We start from the raw sequence: 25864 nt of genomic DNA on the forward strand, positions 1-25864 counted from the left end.
TTCTTGCCATTTCTCTCTCCCCATCCATCCACCTTCCTTCCTTCCTGCCACCTTCCTTCCATCTTTTTTCTTTTCCTTTTTTCTTTTCTGTCACCTCCCTCCTTCCTTCCATCTAACCATCCTTCCTCCCTGCTTTCCTTCCTTCCCTCCCTCCTTCCTCCCTCCCATCCTTCCTTCCTTCCTCCCATCCTTCCTCCCTCCCTCCCCCAATCCTTCCTTCCATTGCTTTTCTTTTTTCTGTCTCCTCCCTCCTTTCCTTCCATTCTCCCTTCCTTCCTTCCCTCCTTCCTTCCATCCTTCCTTCCTCCCTCCCTTCCCCAATCCTTCCTTCCATTGCTTTTCTTTCTTCTGTCTCTTTTCTGTCTCCTGCCTCCTTTCCTTCCCTCCTCCCTTCCCCCCTTCCTTCCATCCTTCCTTCCTCCCTCCCTTCCCCAATCCTTCCTTCCATTGTTTTTCTTTCTTCTGTCTCTTTTCTGTCTCCTGCCTCCTTTCCTTCCATCCTCCCTTCCTTCCTTCCCTCCTCCCTCCCTTCCATCCTTCCTCCCTCCCTCCCTCCCTGCTCTGAAACATCTGTGTATTCTATGTGCCTCTTACATGAATCAAGTTTGGCCACCCCTGAGCTACAGAGCAGAACCCACTGGGGGTTTTTTTTAGGGGAAGTTGATTATGTCTGCACGAAGCTGCATAGTCATAGGTAACCAGAGCTTTTTTCATAGAAGAAGCCCAGCAGGAACTCATTTGTATATTAGGCCAAACCCCCTGACACCACCACTGTTTCACACAGGGCTTTTCTGTAGAATGCAGGAATGCAGTTCCAGCTGGCTTGGTGTCAGGGGTGTGTGGCCTAATATGCAAATGAGTTCTCATTTGCATATTAGGCCGCACCTCTTGACGTCAAGGCAGCTGGAACTACATTCCTGTGTGTTCCTGCGCAAAAAAACAAACGTAAATAGGGAATTTTCTTTTATCCTGCCTGTCTTTTGGAAAGCACAGAGTCGTTTCTTTTGGGTTTTAGGCATCACCGCCATGAAGCGTATGACGTACATCTGGGCTCTGCTCTCCGGTTTTCCCTTGTTGGATCACTCAAGAATGAACCGCAAAAGACCTTTCAAAGGCAAGCCACTGGTGTCACCGGTCTCCGCCCCGAGGTAAACAGTGGGAGCAGGGAATTCTCTAGCCATTCCCATAACTTCCAAACACGCCAAACCCGACCACACTCACTCTCTGAGGGGTGTGTATCGGAGACAGAGCGTCGAGGTCAGCCATCGGAAATTCCACTCCTTTCCTTTTGAGTTCTTCGTAAATATGCACCACTCCGGTTAAGTCTGGGCTGCTCCGAAAGGCATCGGCCCAGGCCTAAAAAAAAACCACACACACAACCAAATATAAAAAGGTCTAGGCGGTCCCCTGTGCAAGCACCAATCTCTAGAGCGACGTCGCATCACGTTTTCATGGCAGACTTTTTACGGGGTGGTTTGCCCTTGCCTTCCCCAGTCATCTACGCTTTCCCCCCCAGCGAGCTGGGGATTCATTTGACCCACCTCAGAAAGATGGAAGGCCGAGTCAACCTGGAGCCGGCTACCTGAACCCAGCTTCCTCCAGGATCGAGCTCAGGTCGTGAGCAGAGAGCTCGGACTGCAGGACTGCAGCTTTACCACTCTGCGCCACGGGGCTCCTCAACAAATTATGCGGGACAGTTAAGAGGCCTTCGCAAAATCATGCAGTCTTCCATCAGGAGTCCCCCAAACCCTTCAGCAGCTCTGACCTTATTGTTCTTTTCTTAAGCGTGAGAACTACCATCAGAGTTAAGCGCTAGCCACTAAAATTCAACAATATAATCATCGGCAACTTCTTCTTGTTATGTCTAACAGCAGTTTCTCTTCTTAGCCAAGGACTCGGGCCAAGTGATAAAACAAGGGGGGGGGGGGGAGGGGAACCGACAATTTCAAAACTAAAGCAAACAGGCTAGGAGTCCCAGCCGTGCTCAACCTTGGCCGTTAAAAGCGGGCCTGAACAGGAACGAAGCGTTCCCCGAAAGCAGTCTAGCTCTAACTTTGAAAACTCTTGCGAGGGGGGGGGGGTTCCCCATATTTGCAGAGTGCGGCCAGACGCGGCTTGATCTGTGTCTCTGAGTTCTGCCCTTGTTTACAGACGGACAGCCAAAACGGAGTCCAGTATCACCTTCGAGACTAACAAGAACTGTGGCAGGCGAGGAGCTTTCGTGAGTGACTCACGAAAGCTCATCCTAGCCTGCCACAGATTCTGTTAGTCTTGAAGGTGCCACGGGACTCCTGCTACCACCTAGATGTCCATAAATCCAGAAAAGCTTTTACTCTGGCCAGATGCTCGGCACTTCCCTCGGCAGATCTCGAGGGCAGGTACAAGGGGATCCCTTTTGCGCAAAGGCTTTGCCACTGTGGCTTAGGGGAAGTTGGATCCACTACGCACATAATTCTGAAGTGTTCCTGGTATAAAGAGGCCCGTGCAAAATGTATAGAGCCTATATTAAGGGCACATCCTGGGCTGCTGGAATCAGAATGCCTCGGTCTCACGCTTTCGGATGAAAACCAGCTCGTTTCCGAAGCTGTTGCTAAGTTCTGCGCTGTCTGTTGTAGCGTCCGAAAGACTCGTTTTGCTGCTTCTTAGTTTTAAGTTTTTCGGTTTATTTATTTTATAATTTATATCCCGCCCTTCCCAGCGAGTGGCTCAGGGCGGCTTACAACGTAGAATCTAACATAAACATTTAAACAGTAAAATAGTTAAAACATTTAAAACATTTAAGCATTAAGAACAGCAGAAGTTAGTTTCTTGTGCCAGTTAGTCATAGGCCAGCCGGAAGAGGGTTGTCTTACAGGCCCTGCGGAACTGAGCAAGGTCCCGCAGGGCCCTCACCTCTTCCGGCAGCTGGTTCCACCAGGAAGGGGCCATAACAGAAAAGGCCCGGTCCCTGGTGGATTTTAAACGGGCTTCTTTTGGCCCGGGGATAACCAGGAGGTTTTGAGTTCCCGATCTCAGTACTCTCTGGGGAACATGTGGGGAGAGACGGTCCTTCAGGTAGGCAGGTCCTAGGCCATATAGGACTTTAAAGGTAATAACCAGCACCTTGTACTGGACTCGGTAAGTTATCGGCAGCCAGGTTTTAACTTGTGTCGTGATGTAATTTTTTTACACCGAACATACTAAGACAATTGTCCATCTCAATACTTGTTGTAGTATAGATTTTATCTTCTGCGTTGAAGCTTTTACAATCTTGTCGTTTTTTTACTATGGTCCGTGACCGTAAATAAACCGACTGACTGACTTGGCGACGCTGGTCTCCTGCTCTGCTCTACTGCCACACACAGGCTAACATGGCCACCCATCTCGATCGATCTCTTATTTTAAAGGCCAGGATGAAATATAGTTGAAGGACTGTCTCCTTCCCTAAGTCCCTGGGTGCCAACCAGTGTTCCCTCTAAGCTGAGTTGGTGTGAGCTGAGCGCACAGATTTTTAGCCTCCGACTCACACGTTTTTGTCTTCGCTCAGGAAGGACGGCCCCAGAGCACACTGATTCAGGCAGTAGCTCACTACTTTCACGCCAGTGGCTCACAAAGTAAAATTTCCGCTCACAAGACTGCGACTTAGAGGGAACATTGGTGCCGACTATGATCTTCGGGCAGCCCTCGGTTGGCTGTCCCCCCACTTAGTGTGGCCCATCTGGCAAGGACCAGAGCCGCGGCCTTTTCCATCGTGGCTCCGGCTCAGTGGGAGGGGCTCCCTAATGAGGTGAGGGGGGGGGGGCCCTGCTTAGAGATCTTCCAGAGGTGCTGCAAGGCTGTCCACTAGAGCTTCTGACAAGTTTGAAGGCATCTTTTCAAGAGGAGAGAGGGAGAGCGACAGTGAGAGGGACGGTGGCTCAGTGGTAGAGCATCGGCTTGGTAAGCAGAAGGGCCCAGGTTCAGTCCCTGGCATCTCCAACTAAAAAAAGGTCCAGGCAGATAGGCATGAAAAACCTCAGCTTGACCCTGGAGAGCGGCTGCCAGTCTGAGTAGACAAGACATGACTTCGATGGACCGAGGATCTGATTCAGTAGAAGGAAGCTTCATGTGTTCATATATATGAGAGATTGGTTATGTTATGTGCGGTTTTAACTGGAAATATTTTCCACTGTTGTTGTTAGCCACCTTGAACCAAGAGGAAAAATGGGACACAATTTTTTAACAAATAAATGAACGTTCAAAGCTGCCTTATACTGGATCCGAACTTTGGTCATTCGAGGTCAGTGTCATCTACTCAGACTGGCAGCAGCTCTCCATGGTCTCAGGCTGACATCTTTCCTATCACCTCCTGCTTGGTCCTTTCAACCGGAGGTGCCAGGGATTGAACCGGGGACCTTCTGCATGCCAGGCAGAGGCTCTGCCACTGAGCCAGGGTCTCAGGTCAAGGTCTTTCCCATCACCTCCTGCCTGGTCCTTTTTAACTGGAGATGCCGGGGATTGAACCGGGGACCTTCTGCATGCCAGGCAGAGGCTCTGCCACTGAGCCAGGGTCTCAGGTCAAGGTCTTTCCCATCACCTCCTGCCTGGTCCTTTTTAACTGGAGATGCCGGGGATTGAACCTGGGACCTTCTGCATGCCAGGCAGAGGCTCTGCCACTGAGCCAGGTTCTCAGGTCAAGGTCTTTCCCATCACCTCCTGCCTGATCCTTTTTAACTGGAGATGCCGGGGATTGAACCTGGGACCTTCTGCATGCCAGGCAGAGGCTCTGCCACTGAGCCAGGGTCTCAGGTCAAGGTCTTTCCCATCCCCTCCTGCCTGGTCCTTTTTAACTGGAGATGCCGGGGATTGAACCTGGGACCTTCTGCATGCCAGGCAGAGGCTCTGCCACTGAGCCAGGGTCTCAGGTCAAGGTCTTTCCCATCACCTCCTGCCTGATCCTTTTAACTGGAGATGCCGGGGATTGAACCGGGGACCTTCTGCATGCCAGGCAGAGGCTCTGCCACTGAGCCAGGGTCTCAGGTCAAGGTCTTTCCCATCCCCTCCTGCCTGGTCCTTTTTAACTGGAGATGCCGGGGATTGAACCTGGGACCTTCTGCATGCCAGGCAGAGGCTCTGCCACTGAGCCAGGGTCTCAGGTCAAGGTCTTTCCCATCACCCTCCTGCCTGGTCCTTTTTAACTGGAGATGCCGGGGGATTGAACCTGGGACCCTTCTGCATGCCAGGCAGAGGCTCTGCCACTGAGCCAGGGTCTCAGGTCAAGGTCTTTCCATCCCATCCTGCCTGTCCTTTTTAACTGGAGATGCCGGGGATTGAACCTGGGACCTTCTGCATGCCAGGCAGAGGCTCTGCCACTGAGCCAGGGTCTCAGGTCAAGGTCTTTCCCATCACCTCCTGCCTGATCCTTTTTAACTGGAGATGCCGGGGATTGAACCTGGGACCTTCTGCATGCCAGGCAGAGGCTCTGCCACATGAGCCAGGGTCTCAGGTCAAGGTCTTTCCCATCACCTCCTGCCTGATCCTTTTTAACTGGAGATGCCGGGATTGAAACCTGGGACCTTCTGCATGCCAGGCAGAGGCTCTGCCACTGAGCCAGGGTCTCAGGTCAAGGTCTTTCCCATCCCCTCCTGCCTGGTCCTTTTTAACTGGAGATGCCGGGGATTGAACCTGGGACCTTCTGCATGCCAGGCAGAGGCTCTGCCACTGAGCCAGGGTCTCAGGTCAAGGTCTTTCCCATCACCTCCTGCCTGATCCTTTTTAACTGGAGATGCCGGGGATTGAACCGGGGACCTTCTGCATGCCAGGCAGAGGCTCTGCCACTGAGCCAGGGTCTCAGGTCAAGGTCTTTCCCATCACCTCCTGCCTGGTCCTTTTTAACTGGAGATGCCGGGGATTGAACCTGGGACCTTCTGCATGCCAAGCAGTGGCTCTGCTACAGAGCCACGACCCCCTCTCTAAATAGGGCGCTAGCCGTCCTCTAAGGCAAACCTAAGCTAGAAAAGGTTTGTAAAGTAAGTTCACTTCACTGGACCAGCAAGTAAAACGTGAAACAAAAAAAACGCAGTGTGAATTAAACGAAAGCCAAACCGCAAAGTCTCATTTATTGGTAGACCAATGCCCCCCCCTTTTTTCAAAATAAGGAAAACCCAATAAGGTTTCGCACCAAAACTAATCGTAGTCTGAAAACCAACAGTTGAACAACATTTTCAGAGCACAGCACCAGAAGGAAGGAAGGAAGGAAGGAAGGAAGGAAGGAAGGAAGGAAGGAAGGAAGGAAGGAAGGAAGGAAGGAAGGAAGGAAGGAAGGAAGGAAGGAAGGAAGGGAGGGAGGGAGGGAGGGAGGGAGGGAGGGAGGAAGGGAGGGAGGGAGGGAGGGGTGAAGGGAGGGGAGGGAGGTGAGGAAGGAAGGAAGTGAAGGAAGGAAGGAAGGAAGGGAGGGAGGGGAGGGAGGGAGGGAGGGAGGGAGGGAAGGAAGGAAGGAGGAAGGAAGGAAGGAAGGAAGGAAGGAAGGAAGGAAGGAAGGAAGGAAGGAAGGAAGGAAGGAAGTGAAGGAAGGAAGGAGGAAGGAAGGAAGGAAGGAAGGAGGAAGGGAGGGAGGGAGGGAGGGAGGGAGGGAGGCCCACCTACAGACCTGAATTAGGGCAAGGACTTTATCCTGAACGATGGTGGGAGGGTTGTTCTTAGGAGAGATGAGTTTCACCAGGACCCCCGTCTATGAAGTCACGGTTGGCTACCAGGACGTGAAAGCGATGGCCACAGTTCTTCACGCAAGTTTCCAGTACCTATGGGGGGGGGGGTGGAGAGAGAACCACGTCACAGGCGGAGTGCAACTAGCTTGGTAGCCCAGCTTACTTCCCTGGTTAGTAACTCATTTCCTGGGAATGGCTCCGCTTGGGGAAGCACCTGAAGGGCGGCAGGCTTTAGCCCATGTCTCCTGAAATGGCCAGCTAGACCAGGTTTTTGCCATCATCTTCTCTGTATCCTTCCAGACATGCCAGGGACCTGGACAACACCACCGTTGGGGGCCAGATCTGGCCCAGAAACCTGCACACTGTCCCTTTAACCACCCGTTTCCACTCACCGTTAGAGCCAGCATCACTTCTCTGTAGTTCTTGTTCCCATTCAGCCTCTTCTTGAGCGCTCGGATGGCATCCTTGGGCTGATGGGAGGGACAAAAATAGTGGCAGAGATTAGGAGACAGCCAGAAATGTCACCCACCCCCCCCCCCACTCCCATCTCAGTACTGCAGGCCTGGCTTTAGAGCACTGTTTTGAACCACAGTGTTTGAAATCCGACAGATTGCATGCACGAATGGTTCTCAAAAACTGGGACACAAAAGTTTCCACACACAACGGTAAGAGGAAGTAGCGACTGAGCAGTAATGCCAAAAGAGACAAAAGAGATGCTCATATTTATGTGGATATACGAGCATCCTTCACCTCGTTACAGAACAGCAACAACACAGAACGTTTTTCAAAATTGCTGAAAAACTACTCCAAGGATTGGGCTTGGGAAGACATCTCGATGGTGAACTGGCACTAGCCAATCAGCATTGACAGAGGGCTTTTGCGGCAGAATGGTAGAACAACTCCCCCTAACACAGTTAATTCCCAAAAGTCTTGCAGTGTGTTCATAGATTATTTCCCAATGATCTATGAGCACATTGCCAAACTTTTGGAAAATTGTAACTTAACTGTGTGCAAAGAATTGAAATCCTGCCGTGCTCTGATTAAGTTGTTGAAAGCTGGTCAAAGCTTCTAGTGGGAATATAAAGTACATAAGAACATAAGAGAAGCCATGTTGGATCATGCCAATGGCCATCCAGTCCAACACTCCGTGTCACACAGTGGCCAAAATAACCAAGTGCCATCAGGAGGTCCACCTGTGAGGCCAGGACACTAGAAGTCCTCCACTGTGGCCCCCCCAAGCCAAGAATACAGAGCATCACTGCCCCGGACAGAGAATTCCAACAATACACTGTGGCTAATAGCCACTGATGGACCTCTGCTCCATAAGCTTATCCAATCCCCTCTTGAAGCTGTCTGTGCTTTTAACTCCCACCACCTCCTGTGGCAGTGCATTCCATGTGCTAATCACCCTCTGGGTGAAGAAGGACTTCTTTTTATCCGTTCTAACCCGACAGCTCAGCAATTTCACTGAGGGTCCACGAGTTCTCGTATTATGAGAAAGAGAGAAAAGCACTCCCTTTGCACCGGATGGGCCACTGGCCTGATCCATCGTGGCTTCTCTGACGTCCTTACAAATCTCGCCATTGTAACGGCGTTTCAAACAACTAAAGCAGAACGAAAGCAAAGACGGCAGCAGGAAAACAAGACAGCTGTATCACGACCACTGTGCAAAAGAGAAGGCCGTCAGGAGGGAAACACAGAGGGAGGGAGGGAGGGGGCTGGAAGCCTGGGAAACGTCAAACAAAAAGCAGAACGACCCAGTCAACTAATGACAAACTGAAAGTCTCGGGAAGGATTCAGATGTAGCCCAACATTCCGCTCCATCACCCTCAAGAGGGAGTCTCTTGCTCAGCTATGAGATGGGGCAAAACGCAATGATGGGAAACTCAGGCCAGCTGGGCAACCCAAAACACCATTCCGCGAAGCTGGTATGTTTGAAAACCGCCCTCTCCTCTGGACCTCCAAAGACCAAAAAGAGGCCCAACCTGACACGGACTCAGAGCATCCAAACCAAGACCCCGGCCAGCGTTTTTAATAGAAAAGTAGGAGCCCAGTTGCACCTTTAAGACCAACAAAGTTGTATTCAGAATATCAGCTTTCGTATGCAGGCAGACTTCTTTAGATGAGGGGACAGGGGACAGTGGGCTGAAACACATGTAGTTGGTGGCTTTTCACATTGGAGAGACAGTTTGGTGTAGTGGTTAAGTGTGCGGACTCTTATCTGGGAGAACCGGGTTTGATGCCCCACTCCTCCACTTGCACCTGCTAGCATGGCCTTGGGTCAGCCATAGTAGCTCTGGCAGAGGTTGTCCTTGAAAGGGAGCTGCTGTGAGAGCCCTCTCCAGCCCCACCCACCTCACAGGGTGTCTGTTGTGGGAGAGGAAGGTAAAGGAGATTGTGAGCCGTTCTGAGACTCTGTCCTTGAAAAGGCAGCTGCTGTGAGAGCCCTCTCCAGCCCCACCCACCTCACAGGGTGTCTGTTGTGGGGGAGGAAGGGAAAGGAGATTGTAGGCCACTGAGACTCTGTCCTTGAAAGGGCAGCTGCTGTGAGAGCCCTCTCCAGCCCCACCCACCTCACAGGGTGTCTGTTGTGGGGGAGGAAGGGAAAGGAGATTGTGAGCCTCTCTGAGACTCTGTCCTTGAAAGGGCAGCTGCTGTGAGAGCCCTCTCCAGCCCCACCCACCTCACAGGGTGTCTGTTGTGGGAGAGGAAGGTAAAGGAGATTGTGAGCCGCTCTGAGACTCTTCGGAGTGGAGGGTGAGATATAAATTCAATATAAAAAAAAAGAGAGAGCAAACTGATACCAAGTTAGGATCAAATGGCGGAATAGTGTGATAAACTGGAAGACCATTTGGTCGGGATAGCAATAAAAAGTAATAAAAGTTGCCTGTTAATTGCCGTTGCTGGAAGTCGAGGTAAAAACAAAATGACATGGATTTGCTAGTTCTTGTCCACCTAATTTACTTTTTTAAACATCATTCTAATACGTTCTAACATCATTTTAATTCTTACCCTTCCTTTGTTTGTATCAGAGCTTTTAAAAATACAATAAAATGCCATTGCAACCTTTAAAAAAATACTTACCCTTCTTCTGTTTCATTGATGATATCGCAGATTTCCATGTTCAGCGTCCAGTCTTCGCTCTGCAGGGAGCCATCTGTGGCCTTTTCTGTAAAGAAAGGGGGGGGGAGAGGCAGAAGTTTGCTAATTCACTTGTGGATTAAAGGCCAATGTGGGTTCCAGAGACTGATACGAGGCCACCAAAGCGTGAGGCTGCGCTCTAGAGCAGCGGTCCCCAAACTTTCTGGCACCAGGGACCAGTTTTGTGGAAGACAATTTTTCCACGGACCGGGAGGTGGGGGCAATGGTTTTCGGATGATACAATTGTGCACTTTATTTTGGTGTAGTGGTTAAGTGCGCAGACTCTTATCTGGGAGAACCGGGTTTGATTCCCCTCTCCTCCACTTGCAGCTGCTGGAATGGCCTTGGGAAAGCCATAGCTCTCTTATCTGGGAGAACCAGGTTTGATTTCCCACTCCTCCACTTGCAGCTGCTGGAATGGCCTTGGGTCAGCCAGAGCAATCTTATCTGAGAGAACCGGGTTTGATTCCCCACTCCTCTACTTGCAGCTGCTGGAATGGCCTTGGGTCAGCCTTGAAAGGGCAGCTGCAGTAAGAGCTCTCTCAGCCCCACCTACCTCACAGGGTGTCTGTGGTGGGGGAGGAAGATAAAGGAGATTGTGAGCCACTATGAGATTCGGAGTGGAGGGCAGGATATAAATCCAACATTGTCGTCTTATTATTAGACACTGTAATATATAATGAAATAATTATACAACTCATGGACCGGTTGCTAAGAGGCCACGACCCGGGACTGGTCCACGGCCCGGGGGTTGGGGATCACCAAGGAAGACTCTGCAGAGGAAGGAAAGGGCAAACTCTGCAATGGCAAACTCTGCAGAAGAAGGCAATGGCCTCTCACTTGCCTGGAAAGCCCCTGGCTGGGTGTTTGCCATAAGCCTCTCACCAGATGTCAGAAGCTAAGCGGGGTTGGTATTTGGAAGGGAGACCACCAAGGAAGACTCTGCAGAGGAAGGCAAAGGCCAACTACCTCTGCCTCTCGCTAGCCCTGAAAAACCCCTGCTGAGTTTGCCACAAGGCTCTCATCAGAGGTCAGAAGCTAAGTGAGGTTGGTACTTGGAAGGGAGACCACCAAGGAAGACTTTCCAGAGGAAGGCAATGGCAAACTCTGTAGAAGAAGGCAATGGCTTCTTGCTTGCCTGGAAAGTCCCTTGCGGGGTTTGCCATAAGCCTTTCATCAGATGTCAGAAGCGAAGCGGGGCTGGTACAGCACTTCAGACAACACCCCCCCCCCCGAATTTTAATAGCTTGGTTGTTTTTATTTAACTTTATATTTTTAACACAGACAACTGTAGGGTACAATAATTTACGATTTTTTTTAAAAAAAAATCAAACGCTTTGGCTTTTCCTGAACTCTCCTCTGAGATGGTTTCATCGGCAGGGATGCTTACCTAAAGACAATTTGCGCTCGCAATTAAATTTTCATGTGAACACGATGCTGCTCCATTAACAACCTCGCATACGCAGCCCCCGCCCCCGCCCGCAATTAGGGAAGGTCGCCGGGCCTCAACTGCAGACACCCGGGGCTCCGATCGACGCAATACGCCTAAATCAAACGATTGTCCTGATTTCGCAGAGCCTCCAAAGAGCCGTCAATGAATGTAACGGCCAAATAATTGCATCTCGCCCCAGCACAGCCGTAGAAACGCCAGACAAGAGAATCCCTGTAAAGTGAGTCCCAGAACTCCTGCCCCAGAAAGAAATGCCTAGCAATTCTAAAGCAGGAAACAGCAGCCACCAACCCCTTGTCAGTCTGAAGACCCTTAAGAACATAAGAGAAGCCCTGTTGGATCAGGCCAGTGGCCCATCCAGTCCAACACTCTGTGTCACAGAAGAACATAAGAGAAGCCCTGTTGGATCAGGCCAGTGGCCCATCCAGTCCAACACTCTGTGTCACAGAAGAACGTAAGAGAAGCCCTGTTGGATCAGGCCAGTGGCCCATCCAGTCCAAAACTCTGTGTCACACAGTGGCAAAAAAATGTTATATATATATACACACACTGTGGCTAATAGCCACTGATGGACCTCTGCTCCATATTTTTATCTAAACCCCTCTTGAAGGTGGCTATGCTTGTGGCCGCCACCACCTCCTGTGGCAGTGAATTCCACATGTTAATCACCCTTTGGGTGAAGAAGTACTTCCTTTTATCCGTTTTAAACCTGTCTGCTCAGCAATTTCATCGAATGCCCACGAGTTCTTGTATTGTGAGAAAGGGAGAAAAGTACTTCTTTCTCTACTTTCTCCATCCCATGCATTATCTTGTAAACCTCTATCATGTCACCCTGCAGTCGACGTTTCTCCAAGCTAAAGAGTCCCAACTGTTTCAACCTTTCTTCATAGGGAAAGTGCTCCAGCCCTTTAATCATTCTAGTTGCCCTTTTCTGGACTTTCTCCAATGCTATAATATCCTTTTTGAGGTGCGGCGACCAGAACTGCACACAGTACTCCAAATGAGACCGTACCATCGATTTATACAGGGGCATGATGATACTGGCTGATTTGTTTTCAATTCCCTTCCTAATAATTCCCAGCATGGCGTTGGCCTTTTTTATTGCAAATGCACACTGTCTTGACATTTTTGAGATCTCTCTTAAGGAAAAGAAGTTTGGGGGGAATGCAGAAACGTAACCCACTTTCAAAACCTCTTTTTGGAAGAAGAAGAAGGAGGAGGAGGAGGAGGAGGAGGAGAAGAAGAAGGAGAAGAGGAGGAGATTGGATTTATACCCTGCCCAGCAGCTCACAATCCCATTTCCCTTCCCCTCCTCACAATAGACACCCTGTGAGGTAGGTGGGGCTGAGAGATCTCTGAGAGAACTGTTCTAGAGCAGAACAACTCTGAGAAAGTTATGAAGAAGAAGATAATGATATTGGATTTATACCCTGCCCTCCACCCTGAATCTCAGAATGGCTCACAATCTCCTTTGCCTCACCCCCCCCCCAACAGACACCCTGTGAGGTGGGTGGGGCTGAGAGAGCTCTTACAAGCAGCTGCCCTTTCAAGGACAACTCCTGCCAGAGCTCTGGCTAACCCGAGGCCATTCCAGCAGCTGCAAATTCAGGGGTATCAAACCCGGTTCTCCCAGATAAGAGTCCGTGCACTTCACCACTACACCAAACTGGCTCCCTTACTGACCCTAGGTCACCCAGCTGGCTTCATGTGGAGGAGTGGGGAATCTAACCCAGTTCTGCCAGATAAGAGTCCGTGTATGTAACCACTATGCCAAAAGCAAGCAAAGGTGGGCAAGCATTAGGCTTGCCACCCTCCAGTGGTGACCTGGAGATCTCCCAGAATTACAATTGATCTGTGGGCAACTCAACCCCCTTCCCCCACCCCCAAAGGAAATGGCTGCCTTGGGAGGAAAACTGTATGACCTCACCTCTCTGTTGAGCCCCCCTCTCCTCCCCAAATACCTTCCTTCTCAAGGTTCCACCCCCTGAATCTCCAGGAATTCCCCAAACCTGGGTTGGCAACTCCTAGCAAGCATATCATTTGCATGCACCTATGTTTGCGGAATGGGTATGGGAGAAGGGAAGAGTAGGACTGATAAAATAGCAGATTGGGAGGCCAAAAGATCGCGACAACCTCTGCCATAATAATATGTAAAGGCAAAAGGAGTCCCCTGTGCAAGCACCAGTCGTTTCCAACGCCGGGGTGACGTTGCATCGCGACGTTTTCACGGGAGACTTTTTCCGGGGTGGTTTGCCCTTGCCTTCCCCGGTCATCTACTCTTTCCCCCCCAGCAAGCTGGGTACTCATTTGACTGACCTTAGAAGGATGAAAGGCTGAGTCGACCTGGAGCTGGCTACCTGAACCCAGCTTCCGCCGGGATCGAACTCAGGTCGTGAGCAAAGAGCTCGGACTGCAGTACTGCCTTTAAGCGGCTGCCTTAAAAATATCTAGGGGCCTCTTAAATTTAAGCATGAATTTCTCCCCCTTATAAGTACCCAAGAATCCTTTACTGCTGAAATGAGCCGCTCAGGATGCCTAGACATTGTGGGGACTAAGTGTGCGCAGGTGTTATCTCATTTGCGTTAACCTTGGAGCCTCTCTCTTTCTCTCCTCCTCTCTCCCCCCTCCACCTACTTTGTCCTCTCACTTCCCTCACATGGCCTTCCATGGAGACACATATCTCTGCAGGTCTCTCCTGTGGAGACAAGGCCCTCAAACTCCCACAACACATGATGCTGGCCATTTGTGACAAGGAAAGCGCTCTTTAGATCAGGTTTCTTTCGACTGCAACCGGAGTGTGAACTGGATCTACTTGATTAGGGTTTGTAGAATCTTTCGGGATCAAGTGCCGTGTTCTACTGGAGAAAGTTTTCCTTCCAGAAGTTTCGTTCTCAGCTGCGGAGAACATCCTCAGTGGCGTTGCAGCCGCCACTGAGGATGTTCTCTGCAGCTGACAACGAAACGTCTGGAAGGAAAACTTTCTCCAGTAGAACACGGCACTTGATCCCGAAAGATTCTACAAACCCTAATGATGTTACCAGCTGTGAAAACCTGAAATCTTGGGCCTACTTGCTTTGCTTTCCTTTTCTTGTTTTATATCCCGCCCTCCCCGCCGAGGCAGGCTCAGGGCGGCTCACCACATAAAACCACAGCGGACAATTAAAATCCACAGCAATATGATAAAATTTAACATTCAATAATTAAGCAGTCAAAACAGTGGGGTCAAAACAACATCCTTGGTGTTATATAGTTTCAGTGGCAACAGTATTTCTAAATTTTCCCTACATATGCCCCTATGAAGCTGCCTTCTACTGAATCAGACCCCGCTTGGTCCATCAAAGTCAGTATCGTCTACTCAGACTGGCAGCGGCTCTCCAGGGTCTCGAGCTGAGGTTTTTCACGCCTACTTGCCTGGACCCTTTTTAGTTGGAGATGCTGGGCATTGAACCTGGGACCTTCTGCTTATCAAGCAGACGCTCGACCATTCATGGCTCTCCAGAGTCCCAAGCTGAGGTTTTTCACGCCTACTTGCCTGGACCCTTTTTAGTTGGAGATGCTGGGCATTGAACCTGGGACCTTCTGCTTATCAAGCAGACGCTCGACCATTCATGGCTCTCCAAGGTCTCGAGCTGAGGTTTTTCACACCTACTTGCCTGGACCCTTTTTAGTTGGAGATGCTGGGCATTGAACCTGGGACCTTCTGCTTATCAAGCAGACGCTCGACCATTCATGGCTCTCCAAGGTCTCGAGCTGAGGTTTTTCACACCTACTTGCCTGGGCCCTTTTGAGTTGGAGATGCCGGGGATTGAACCTGGGATCTCCTGCTTACCAAGCAGATGATCTACCACTGAGCCACCGTCCCTCCCCTACAGTACAAGGCTCAGCGTCAGTTAAAGGCCAACTGGAAGCGAGTGGTCTTACAAGCCTTGCGGAACTGCGCGAGGTCCCGCAAGGCCCTCGTTTCCTCCGGCAGTTGGTTCCATCAGTAGGGGGCTGCTACCGAGAAGGCTCTCTCTCTGGTGGTCTTTAGTATAGCCTCCATCAGCCCAGGGACTGCTAATAGGTTTTGGAATCCAGATCTAAGTACCCTCTGGGGAACGTGCGGGGACAGTAGTAGTTTACCTTTTGGGCAATACACTTCTTGGGAGATTTAGTTACCGCACTCAGGATCACGCTTCTACGACTGAGCAAAACTCTCCTATACTAAGCAAACATCCCAGTATTCACAGCACAGAGAAGTTTTCTCCGCAGTCGAGTAACTGGGAGAAAATGTTCCCTGAAGAACAATGCAAGGAGAAATGAATGCTTTTCTGGTTTTATCCAAACCTGAGAACACTGCAGAGAATTTTTTCTGCCAGCCGTCTACTCCTAAGTGGATGGGACCAGGGCACTTACAACGTAACACAGAGTACACTACACACAGGGGTGTCAAACATGCAGTTCAGGGGCCAAATTAGGTCCCTGGGGGGCTCCTATCAGGCCCCCTGAACAACCGGCTGTCCTCTGGGGCTTCCTTCTCCTTATATCCTGCTTCCTTCTGCATAACAGCTTGCTTTGCAACACTTGCTCAGTTTCACAAGAGCAACAGAGCAAAACCTCTATCTTCTCGATTGGCCAAGGCTCCTCCTTTGGGGAGGAACGGGGGGAGGAATAGCGTGCTTTGCCAGGCTCTCTCAATTGCGCAGCAAAGCTACTGAGCCAAGCCTCTTTCTTCCATTTGCTGAGGCTCCTCCTCCCAGTCCCCTGGGGAAGGAAGGAAAGAGCCAGAGCTTCCTTTGCCCAGTTCCCTGGATCCCATGGGAGAAATGCAATGTGTGCTAACGTTTTAAGCATGCTTAAATGTGTTTTTTTTAAAAATATATATTTGTGTTTGTGTTCTTTATAAAAATTTGTATCTCTGCTACCTAATTTTAAATAGGTACACACACGGCCCGGCCCGACATGGCCTGGCCCAACAAAGTCTCACTTATGTCAGATTCGGCCCTCGTGACAAGTGAGTTCGACGCCCCTGCCCTGCAACTTTTAACAATCCTGAATCGTAAAACATTCCACAAAATCGTGGGAATCTCTCCCTTTAACAGATGGTGACCCTTATTCGAGGTCATCATTTTTTCGGGGGGGGGGGGAGGAATCAGACTCTAAGCAAGAATGTCAACTCTGTTCTCATTCCTTGCCGTCTCTAGCCGCTTAGTGAAAGGCTAGCGGTAAGTCAAAGGCCAAGTCAAAGGCCAACTTAAACACCCAGTGACAAAACGGCTGGCCTCCTTCTACAGCTCACCACCCGTAACACTGGATCTCTTCTTTGAGGAGCTGAATGCCGTCCGTGACAATCAGCGCCCACTCCCTTTGCCGAATGAAGCTTGGGGAAAGAGGAGCAGCTCAGAATGCCCCAGCTTCTGACACGTCTGGGCCAAACGATGCCAGCGTGTCACCCAAACTGCACGGCCGATATTGCCCAGTTTCACTAGGGCAGGTGAAATGGGCACAAGCCCCAACAGAGCGGCATGTACCCCGGCTCTTGCGAAGCGCAGAAGCTGATGGAGACCCCTGAACGTACAGACACACACGCTGAAGAGATAAGAAGGTATGTGGATTCTCTGTTCTTTCTACAGTCTAAAACAGGGGTGGCCAAGCTTGCTTAACCTAAGAGCCACATAAAATAAACATCAGATGTTTGAGAGCTGCAAGACATGAATGTCGTAGGTAGGTAGGTAGGTAGGTAGGTAGATAGAGAGGGAGGGAGGGAGGGAGGGAGGGAAGGAAGGAAGGAAGGAAGGAAGGAAGGAAGGAAGGAAGGAAGGAAGGAAGGAAGGAAGGAAGGAAGGAAGGAAGGAAGGAAGGAAGGAAGGAAGGAAGGAAGGATGGCAGGGAGGAAGGATGGCAGGGAGGAAGGATGGCAGGGAGGGAGGAAGGAAGGAAGGAAGGAAGGAAGGAAGGAAGGAAGGAAGGAAGGAAGGAAGGAAGGAAGGAAGGAAGGAAGGAAGGAAGGAAGGAAGGAAGGAAGGAAGGACTTTAAATGCATTCTCCAAGTTGCCGGCTGGCTTGGCATGAAAAAGTGATTAAAAGAGACAAAATGTGCCAAGCTGGCTGATGGGACAGAACCACACAACACATGTGAAGGAGCCACATGTGGCTCCCAAGCCACAGTCTGGCCACCCTTGGTCTAAAACAGGGGTGGGGAACCTCTGTCCCAAGAGCCATATGTGGCCCTCGAGGTCACTTGGTGGGGCCCTCAGGGATTGCTGGACCAAACAGCCCTCCCTCCCCTGGAACGCAAGGCTCAGAGCGGGTTACAACAACACAATAAAATACAGCCATGCAATAACAATACAATAAATGAATCTAATATAAACAGTTATTAAAATCTAAATGTGCTGCCAATTATAATACTGGTTAAGGTAATCCCCAGGATATTTGGATAGGGTAATCCTCAGAATCTACCTTCCAAAACAGCAGAGAGGAAAGCATTTAGCCTAGCCAGAAGGAAAGCCCCCTGATATTTTGGGATAGTCAGTTAATACAAATAAGATAGAATGGTAAGAGACGGCACAATACCAGAGCATACTCTACAAAGCCCTGCCATGAGCCAGTTGACAGACTAGTGTCGCCAGTGGGCTCCTATCAGGCCCCCGAGCAACTGGCTGTCATCTGCTTCCTTCCCCCTCTCTCTTGCTTCCTTCTGCATCGCAGCTTGCTTTGCAAGGCTTGCTCAACCAAAGCCTCCGTTTTCTCCACTGGCTGAGGCTCCTCCTTGAGAGCCAGTTCGGTGTAGTGGTTAAGTGCGTGGACTCTTATCTGGGAGAACCGGGTTGGATTCCCCACTCCTCCACTTGCAGCTGCTGGAATCGCCTTGGGTCAGCCAGAGCTCTCTTATCTGGGAGAACCAGATTTGATTTCCCACTCCTCCAAATGCACCTGCTGGAATGGCCTAGGGTCAGCCAGAGCTCTCGTAGAAGTTGTCCTTGAAAGGGCAGCTGCTGTGAGAGGCCCATCCACCTCACAAGGTGTCTGTCGAGCGGGGAGAAGATGTAGGAGATTGTAAGCCGCTCTGAGTCTCTGATTCAGAGAAAAAGGCGGGATATAAATCTGCAGTCTTCTTCTTATCTCTTGGGAAGGAAGGGCGGAGGGAGAGCTTGCTTTGCCAGGTTCTCTAAATTGCACAGCAGAGCTACTGAGCCAAGCCTCTCTTCCTTCTATTGGTTGAGGCTCCTCCCCCTCCTAGTCCCCTGGGGAGTGAAGGAAAGAGCCAGAGCTTCCTTTGCCCAGTTGTCTGGATTGCATCAGAGAGATACAAAGAAAGCACCTTTAAAATCAATGAGTGCTAATGTTTTAAACATGTTTTATTTTAAGTTTTAAAATTTTTTTAACTGTGTTTGTCTGTGTCCTTTATAAATTTTATATCTCTGCTAACCGGCATTACATTTTACGACATGCATGGCCCGGTCCGACAAGGTCTCATTTATGACAGATCCGTCCCTCATAACAAATGAGTTCGACGCCCCCGATTCTCAAACCATAGCGATTCCACTTTAGCTAACAGCCTGGGATAGAGGCTCCAAAACCCACCATGAGTTTGGTGACTTCTTCATTGGACCCTTTTGCTTTTTTTCAGAACTGTCGGCACTCTCTATATTTTATAAAACCAAATTCTTCCAACTCAGCTGTGCACTGTGAAAATGAATGCCCCCCTCTTCCTTCCAAACCCATACGGCGAGTCGTTCCGGACAGTGTTTTGAAAGATGACTCTCATACAGCGCAGTTTATATCGGCTCCTGTTTAGTCATCTGTTTTTCAAAACTGAAGGAAAACCACAGCCCTTGGAACGTCCCTGGATAAAGAAAGCGTTCTTCCTCTTTAGGATTATCTGGGATAGCTGGGTGTGGAGGGAAAGAATGTGTTTATAGGGAATCTTTTCTTAAAAGTAGGCGGAGGCCAAAAGTGCACAGAAATTCCTCCAGGTGCCTTCCACACCCACTCCCCACCCCCGGCACAATTAATTCCACAACAGGGTTAGAAGAACCATGTTCTCCTCCATCTTTCCCTCCATTCTCAGCTCCCAAGGTTGCCCTGTTCCCTAAGACTGGATTTTCTAAGAACAGCAGACAGGCCAGGTCAGACTAGAGCCAGGTTGGTATAGTGGTTAAGTGTGCGGACTCTTATCTGGGAGAACCGGGTTTGATTCCCCACTCCTCCGCTTGCAGCTGCTGGAATGGCCTTGGGTCAGCCAGAGCTCTCTTATCTGGGAGAACCGGGTTTGATTCCCCACTCCTCCACTTGCAGCTGCTGGAATGGCCTTGGGTCAGCCATAGCTCTCTTATCTGTGAGAACCGGGTTTGATTCCCTACTCCTCCGCTTGCAGCTGCTGGAATGGCCTTGGGTCAGCCATAGCTCTCATCTGTGAGAACCAGGTTTGATTCCCCACTCCTCCACTTGCAGCTGCTAGAATGGCCTTGGCTCAGCCATAGCTCTCTTATCTGGGAGAACTGGGTTTGATTCCCCACTCCTCCACTTGCACCTGCTGGAATGGCCTTGGGTCAGCCACAGCTCTGGCAGGAGTTGTCCTTGAAAGGGCAGCTGCTGTGAGAGCTCTCTCAGCCCCACCCACCTCACAGGGTGTCTGTTGTGGGGAGAGAAGATAAAGGAGATTGTGTGCTGCTCTGAGACTCTGTCCTTGAAAGGGCAGCTTCTGGGAGAGCTCTCAGCCCCATCCACCTCACAGGGTGTCTGTTGTGGGGGAGGAAGATAAAGGAGATTGTGAGCTGCTCTGAGACTCTGAGGTTCAGAGTATAGAGTGGGATATAAATCCAATATCTTATTATTGAGAGAATCAGTTTGGTGTAGTGGTGAAGTGTGCAGACTCTTATCTGGGAGAACCGGATTTGATTCCCCACTCCTCCACTTGCACCTGCTGGAATGGTCTTGGGTCAGCCATAGCTCTCTCAAGAGTTGTCCTTGAAAGGGCAGCTGCTGTGAGAGCCCTCTCAGTCCCACCCACCTCACAGGGTGTCTGTTGTGGGGGAAGGAGATATAGGAGATTGTAAACCGCTCCGAGACTCTAATTCAGAGAGAAGGGCGGGGTAGAAATCTGCAGTCTTCTTCCTCTTCTTCTCAGCCCCACCCACCTCACAGGGTGTCTGTTGTGGGGGGAGAAGATATAGGAGATTGTAATCCGCTCTGAGTCTCTGATTCAGAGAGAAGGGTGGGGTAGAAATCTGCAGTCTTCTTCTTCTTCTTTTTAGACCAGTGGTCCCGTCTAGCCCAGCATCCGGTTCTGCACAGCAGCCCTGCAAGGCCATTCAAACAGGGTACAGAGGCCAAGGCCCTCCCCTGACGCTGTGGCTTGGCGCTGGGATGCAAGCGTCTACTACCTCTGTAAATGAAGGCTCCCTTGAATCACCACGGCTAGTAGCCATCGATGGATCCCTCCTCCATGGACCTGTGCAAGCTCTTCCGGAAGCCTTTGAGGTTTGGGACCATTGCTATGCCCACCAGCAACCAGCCTCTCAATTTATCGACTTATTGAGTAACCACTGCCTGTCAGTTTCCATCGGTGCCTCTCGGTCCTAGTACAAAAGTTCTCTATTTCGTACGTAAGTTAAATTTGTCTGTTCAGTGCAGACAGCGGCTGAACAAACACCTGCCAGGGATGCTCAAGGTCAGAGGTGGCCAAATTGTGGCTCGGGAGCCGCACGAGGCTTTTTCATACATCTTGTGTGGCTCTTGAAGCCCCCCCTGTCCCATTGAGTGGCCTGGAGAAGGCATTTCTCTCTTTAGATCACTTCTTTAAGCCAAGCCAGCCGGTGGCTTGGTGAGTGCATTTAAAGTTAAATTTGCTTTCTTTCCACTTCTCCCTCTCTCTTTACTCCATCTATTTTTTTTCCTTCCTTCCTTCCTCTCTCAAACATCTGAAGTTCCTGTCTTGCGGCTCTCAAACAGCTGACATTTATTCTACACGACTCTTCTGTTAAGCAAGTTTGGCCACCACTGCTGTTGGCTGATTCTGCATTGAACAGGGGGTTGGACTATATGGCCTATATGGCCCCTTCCAGTTCTGGGATTCTATGATTCCATTATTTTAATTCCACTTGGGAATTAAAATTGGGGAGGGACGGTGGCTCAGTGGTCGAGCATCTGCTTGGTAAGCAGAAGGTCCCAAGTTCAATCCCCGGCATCTCCAACGCAAAAGGGTCCGGGCAAATAGGCATGAAAAACCTCAGCTTGAGACCCTAGGGAGCCACTACCAGTCTGAGTAGACAAGACTGACTTTGACAGACCCAGGGGGGTCTGATTCAGTAGACGGCAGCTTCATATGTTCATCAGGGGAGAGACGGTGGCTCAGTGGTCAAGCATCTGCTTGGTAAGCAGAAGGTCCCAGGTTCAATCCCCGGCATCTCCAACTCAAAAGGGTCCAGGCAAGCAGGCATGAAAAACCTCAGCTTGTGACCCTGGAGAGCCGCTGCCAGTCGAAGTAGACAAGACTGACTGTGATGGAGCGAGGGTCTGATTCAGTAGAAGGAAGCTTCATAGGTTCACTGTTTGCACAACAACTCTCATTTTGTCCTCATTTTGTTTGCACGACAACTCTGCGAGGTGCATCGAGACGGGTAGCTGTGTCACCCTGTTTGTACTAGCAGAAAAGAGCAAGAGTCCAGTCGCACCTTAAAAACTAACAACATGTGGCAGGGTAAAAGCTTTCGCGAGTCACTGCTATTTGGAGACGTGAGCCGTGTCTCAGGAAAGCTCCTATCCGGTCAGTGTCACAAATTTTGTTAGTCTTTAAGGTGCTGCCCGACTCTTGCTCTGTGAAGTATATTCGCTTCTGAGTGAGCGCATGTGATCTGCTCAAAGGCTCCCAGTAATCTTTGCGGCTGAATAGGGATTTGAACACAGGTCTCCCCAATCCTCTTAACATTTTAACCATAAAGACCAAATGAGTTCTGTGAAGGTTCTGAGCCTGCCCGTCAATTTTATTCTGAGAACAAGGAAAGGAAAGGAAAGTTCGTTGCCCCACCCCATGCTTTTATAAACCTCCCTCATGCCTTGGTCTTTAGTCACCCTTTCCTTGAAGCAGACGTGCCTTTTAAACTCTCCTGACAAGGAAGGTACATAAACCTGCTTTACTTTTGGTTTACCGAGTGAGATTTTATTATATCCCACTTTTCTCTCCAAGGACCAGCGTTCCCTCTAAACAGTGTTAGAAGAAGAAGAAGAAGAAGAAGATATTGGATTTATATCCCGCCCTCCACTCCGAAGAGTCTCAGAGCGGCTCACAATCTCCTTTCCCTTCCTCCCCCACAAGAAACACCCTGTGAGGTGGGTGGGGCTGGAGAGGGCTCTCCCAGCAGCTGCCCTTTCAAGGACAACTTCTGCCAGAGCTATGGCTGACCCAAGGCCATTCCAGCAGGTGCAAGTGGAGGAGTGGGGAATCAAACCCGGTTCTCCCAGATAAGAGTCCACACACTTAACCATTACACCAAACTGGCTCTCCAAACTGGCTTAGTGTGAGCTAGCCCACAGTTTTTTAGCCACCGGCTTACAGAAAAATGCCCCCCAGAGCAAATTAATTGATGCAGCGGCTCACAACTTTAATGCCAGTAGCTCGCAAAGTAGAATTTTTGCTCACAAGACTCCACAGCTTAGAGCAGGGGTGGCCAAACTTGCTTAACATAAGAATCACATAGAATAAATGCCAGATATTTGACATTTATTCACAGGATCTTCATTGCTGTCAGATGGCCATCTAGCCTCTGTTTAAATACTTCCAAGGAAGAAGAGCCCACCACCTCCCGAGGAAGCCTGTTCCACTGAGGAACTGAACTCACTGTCAGGAAGTTCTTCTTAATGTTGAGCCGGAAACTCTTCTGATTTAATTTCAACCAGTTGGTTCTGGTCCTAACTTCTGGGGCCACAGAAAACAATTCCACACCCTCCTCTATATGACAGCCCTTCAAGGACTTGATGGTGATTAGATCACCTCTCAGCCGCCTCCTCTCCAGGCTAAACATGCCCAGCTCCTTCAACCTTTCCTCAGAGGACTTGGTCTCCAGACCCCTCACCATCGTCATCGCCCTCCTCTGGACCTGTTCCAGCTTGTCTATATCCTTCTTAAAACGTGGTGCCCAAAACTGAACACAATACTCCAGGTGAGGTCTTACCAGAGTTAGCGTGAGCTAGCTCACCGTTTTTTAGCCTCCGGCTCACACATTTTTGTCTTAGCTCCGAAACCCATGCAGCAGCCAAATCGCTCCTTCTCAGCTTCAATGCCAGCAGTTCACAAAGTAGAATTTTTGCTCACAAGACTCCGCAGCTTCGAGCGAGTATTGCTCCCCTCCACCCTTTCACCCACAGAACAGCCCCATGAGGCGGGACAGGCTGGCCCCAAGGTCATCCAGCCCAGCACCCGTGGAGGCAGCGGGAGGACTCGAACCTGGGTCCCTCGCAAACCCCACAGACACCAAGAGGCCACACTGTCCCCACCCAGTTTTTTTTATCTAGATTCCCCTCCAGCTTTGCCATGTCAGGGTGACAAGCAGCATTACCCCCTCCTAGGGTTGCCAATTCCAATTCAAGAAAAATCTGGGGACTTTGGGAGTGGAGCCAGGAGACACTGGGGGTGGAGCCAGAAGACACTGGGGGTGGAGCCCGGAGAGACTGGAGGTGGAGCCAGGAGCTAGGTTCTGACAAGCATAATTGAACTCCAAAGGGAGTTCTGGCCATCACATTTAAAGGGACCGCACACCTTTTAGATGCTTTCCCTCCATTGGAAATAATTAGGGTTGCCAAGTCCAATTCAAGAAATATTTGGGGACTTTAGGGGTGGAGCCGGGAGACACTGGGGGTGGGGCCAGGAGCAAGGGTGTGACAAATATGAGTGAACTCCAAAGGGAGTCCTGGCCATCACATTTGAAGGGACCGCACACCTTTTAGATGCTTTCCCTCCATCGGAAATAATTAGGGTTGCCAAGTCCAATTCAAGAAATATTTGGGGACTTTAGGGGTGGGGCCAGGAGACACTGGGGGGTGGGGCCAGGAGTAAGGGTGTGACAAATATGAGTGAACTCCAAAGGGAGTCCTGGCCATCACATTTGAAGGGACCGCACACCTTTTAGATGCTTTCCTTCCATTGGAAATAATTAGGGTTGCCAAGTCCAATTCAAGAAATATTTGGGGACTTTAGGGGTGGAGCCAGGAGACACTGGGGGTGGGGCCAGGAGCAAGGGTGTGACAAATATGAGTGAACTCCAAAGGGAGTCCTGGCCATCACATTTAAAGGGACCGCACACCTTTTCGATGCCTTCCCTCCATTGGAAATCACGAAGGAGAGGGGCACCTTCTTTGGGGGCTCATAGAATTGGACCCCCTGGTCCAATCCTTTTGAAACTTGGAGGGTACTTTGGGGAGGGGCTCTGGACGCTATACTGAGAATTTGGTGCCTCTATCTCAAAAAACAGCCCCCCCCCAGAGCCCCAGATACCCGCAGATCAATTCTCCATTATACCCTACGGGAATCGGTCTCCATTGGGAATCAGCAAACATCAGCAAACATTGCTCAGCAAACATCTCCCTCCCCTCTCTGCTTTCTGATGACCCTGAAGCGCGGGGGGGGGGGGTGAGGAGGGCCTCCAAACCGGGGGATCCCCTGCCCCCACCTGGAGATTGGCAACCCTTGCACCCCCCTGTTCAGCTGCCCCACAGAAAGGGGGCGAGAGGAAGGTCTGGCGGGGGGTTCTCCCCATTTTGGGGTTGGGGGGAGAAGCAGCACCGTCCAGAATTCCCCCCTGCCCTGGCCCCGCCCCCTCCCGGGTCACTCACCGAGGCTCTGCCCCACCGGGGTGCTGAAGGGATTCCCCAGCAGAAACTCCATCTTGGGATGACAACAGACGCGGCCGGCGCTCCGGACGGGCTCCGCCTCTCGCGGCCTCGCCTCGGCCCCGCCCCCTCCTTCCACTGACGTCCCCCGCGGGCCAACCAAAATCGGCGCTCGCCCCGAAAGCCCGCCCTCCGCCTCCCGCGAGTGGTCGCCGTCGCTCATCTCCGCACGGTCATTGGTGGCTATCCACGCCCATCACTGTCAGGCCAGGCGGCCTGGAAAGCTCGGGAAGAGCCACGCCTTCCACAGCCGCCTCTCTTTCTCGCCCTATGGGATAATAATCGCGGTCGGGATTCCCCGCCCCTCTCGGAGAACGTGTCAGCGGAACAGCCAATCAGGACCGAGAACGGCTGTTTACGCGTCTCCCGATTGGATGCTCTCGCTTCATTCTGCATCGTTCTTTGGGGCCAACCTGAGCCGCGAATGGTGGGCGGGGACCTGGCGTCTTGCGTCACGTGCGCGCGCTGCTCCGAGCGGGGGGGGGGAAACGACGGGTTTGAGCACGTGACCGCCCTTAGCAACGGCTTGCCTAGCGACGAGGCCTTCGCAGGCTGAGCTGGGCCTTGGCTGGCGGCGGGGTCTCCTGGCATCCCTCGGTTGGTGATCCACTCCGCTGCTGGACTGGATTTCCCTGGGGGGGCAGCTGCCTGAGTGGGGTTTGGGTTCAAGATGCTGGCAGGGCTGGGTAGGGGGGAGAGGGAGAGTAGGGTTGCCAATCTCCAGGTGGGGGCAGGGGAT

At 50.9% G+C, this 25864-nt stretch overlaps 1 protein-coding gene across 1 annotated transcript in view; it reads right to left on the reverse strand.

Moving 5' to 3' along the window:
- Positions 1-25141, reverse strand: part of TOM1L2 (target of myb1 like 2 membrane trafficking protein) — a 67991-nt gene extending 42850 nt beyond the window's left edge. The window contains 6 exon segments of the mRNA XM_060260849.1: positions 1222-1356; positions 6608-6685; positions 6687-6758; positions 7058-7135; positions 9746-9834; positions 25069-25141. Coding sequence (XP_060116832.1) covers positions 1222-1356; positions 6608-6685; positions 6687-6758; positions 7058-7135; positions 9746-9834; positions 25069-25120 — 504 coding nt within the window. The 5' untranslated portion in view covers positions 25121-25141.
- Between the last annotated feature and the right edge of the window lie 723 nt (positions 25142-25864).

The sequence above is a fragment of the Heteronotia binoei genome, chromosome 20 (assembly GCF_032191835.1).
Source record: "Heteronotia binoei isolate CCM8104 ecotype False Entrance Well chromosome 20, APGP_CSIRO_Hbin_v1, whole genome shotgun sequence".
Taxonomy (NCBI): domain Eukaryota; kingdom Metazoa; phylum Chordata; class Lepidosauria; order Squamata; family Gekkonidae; genus Heteronotia; species Heteronotia binoei.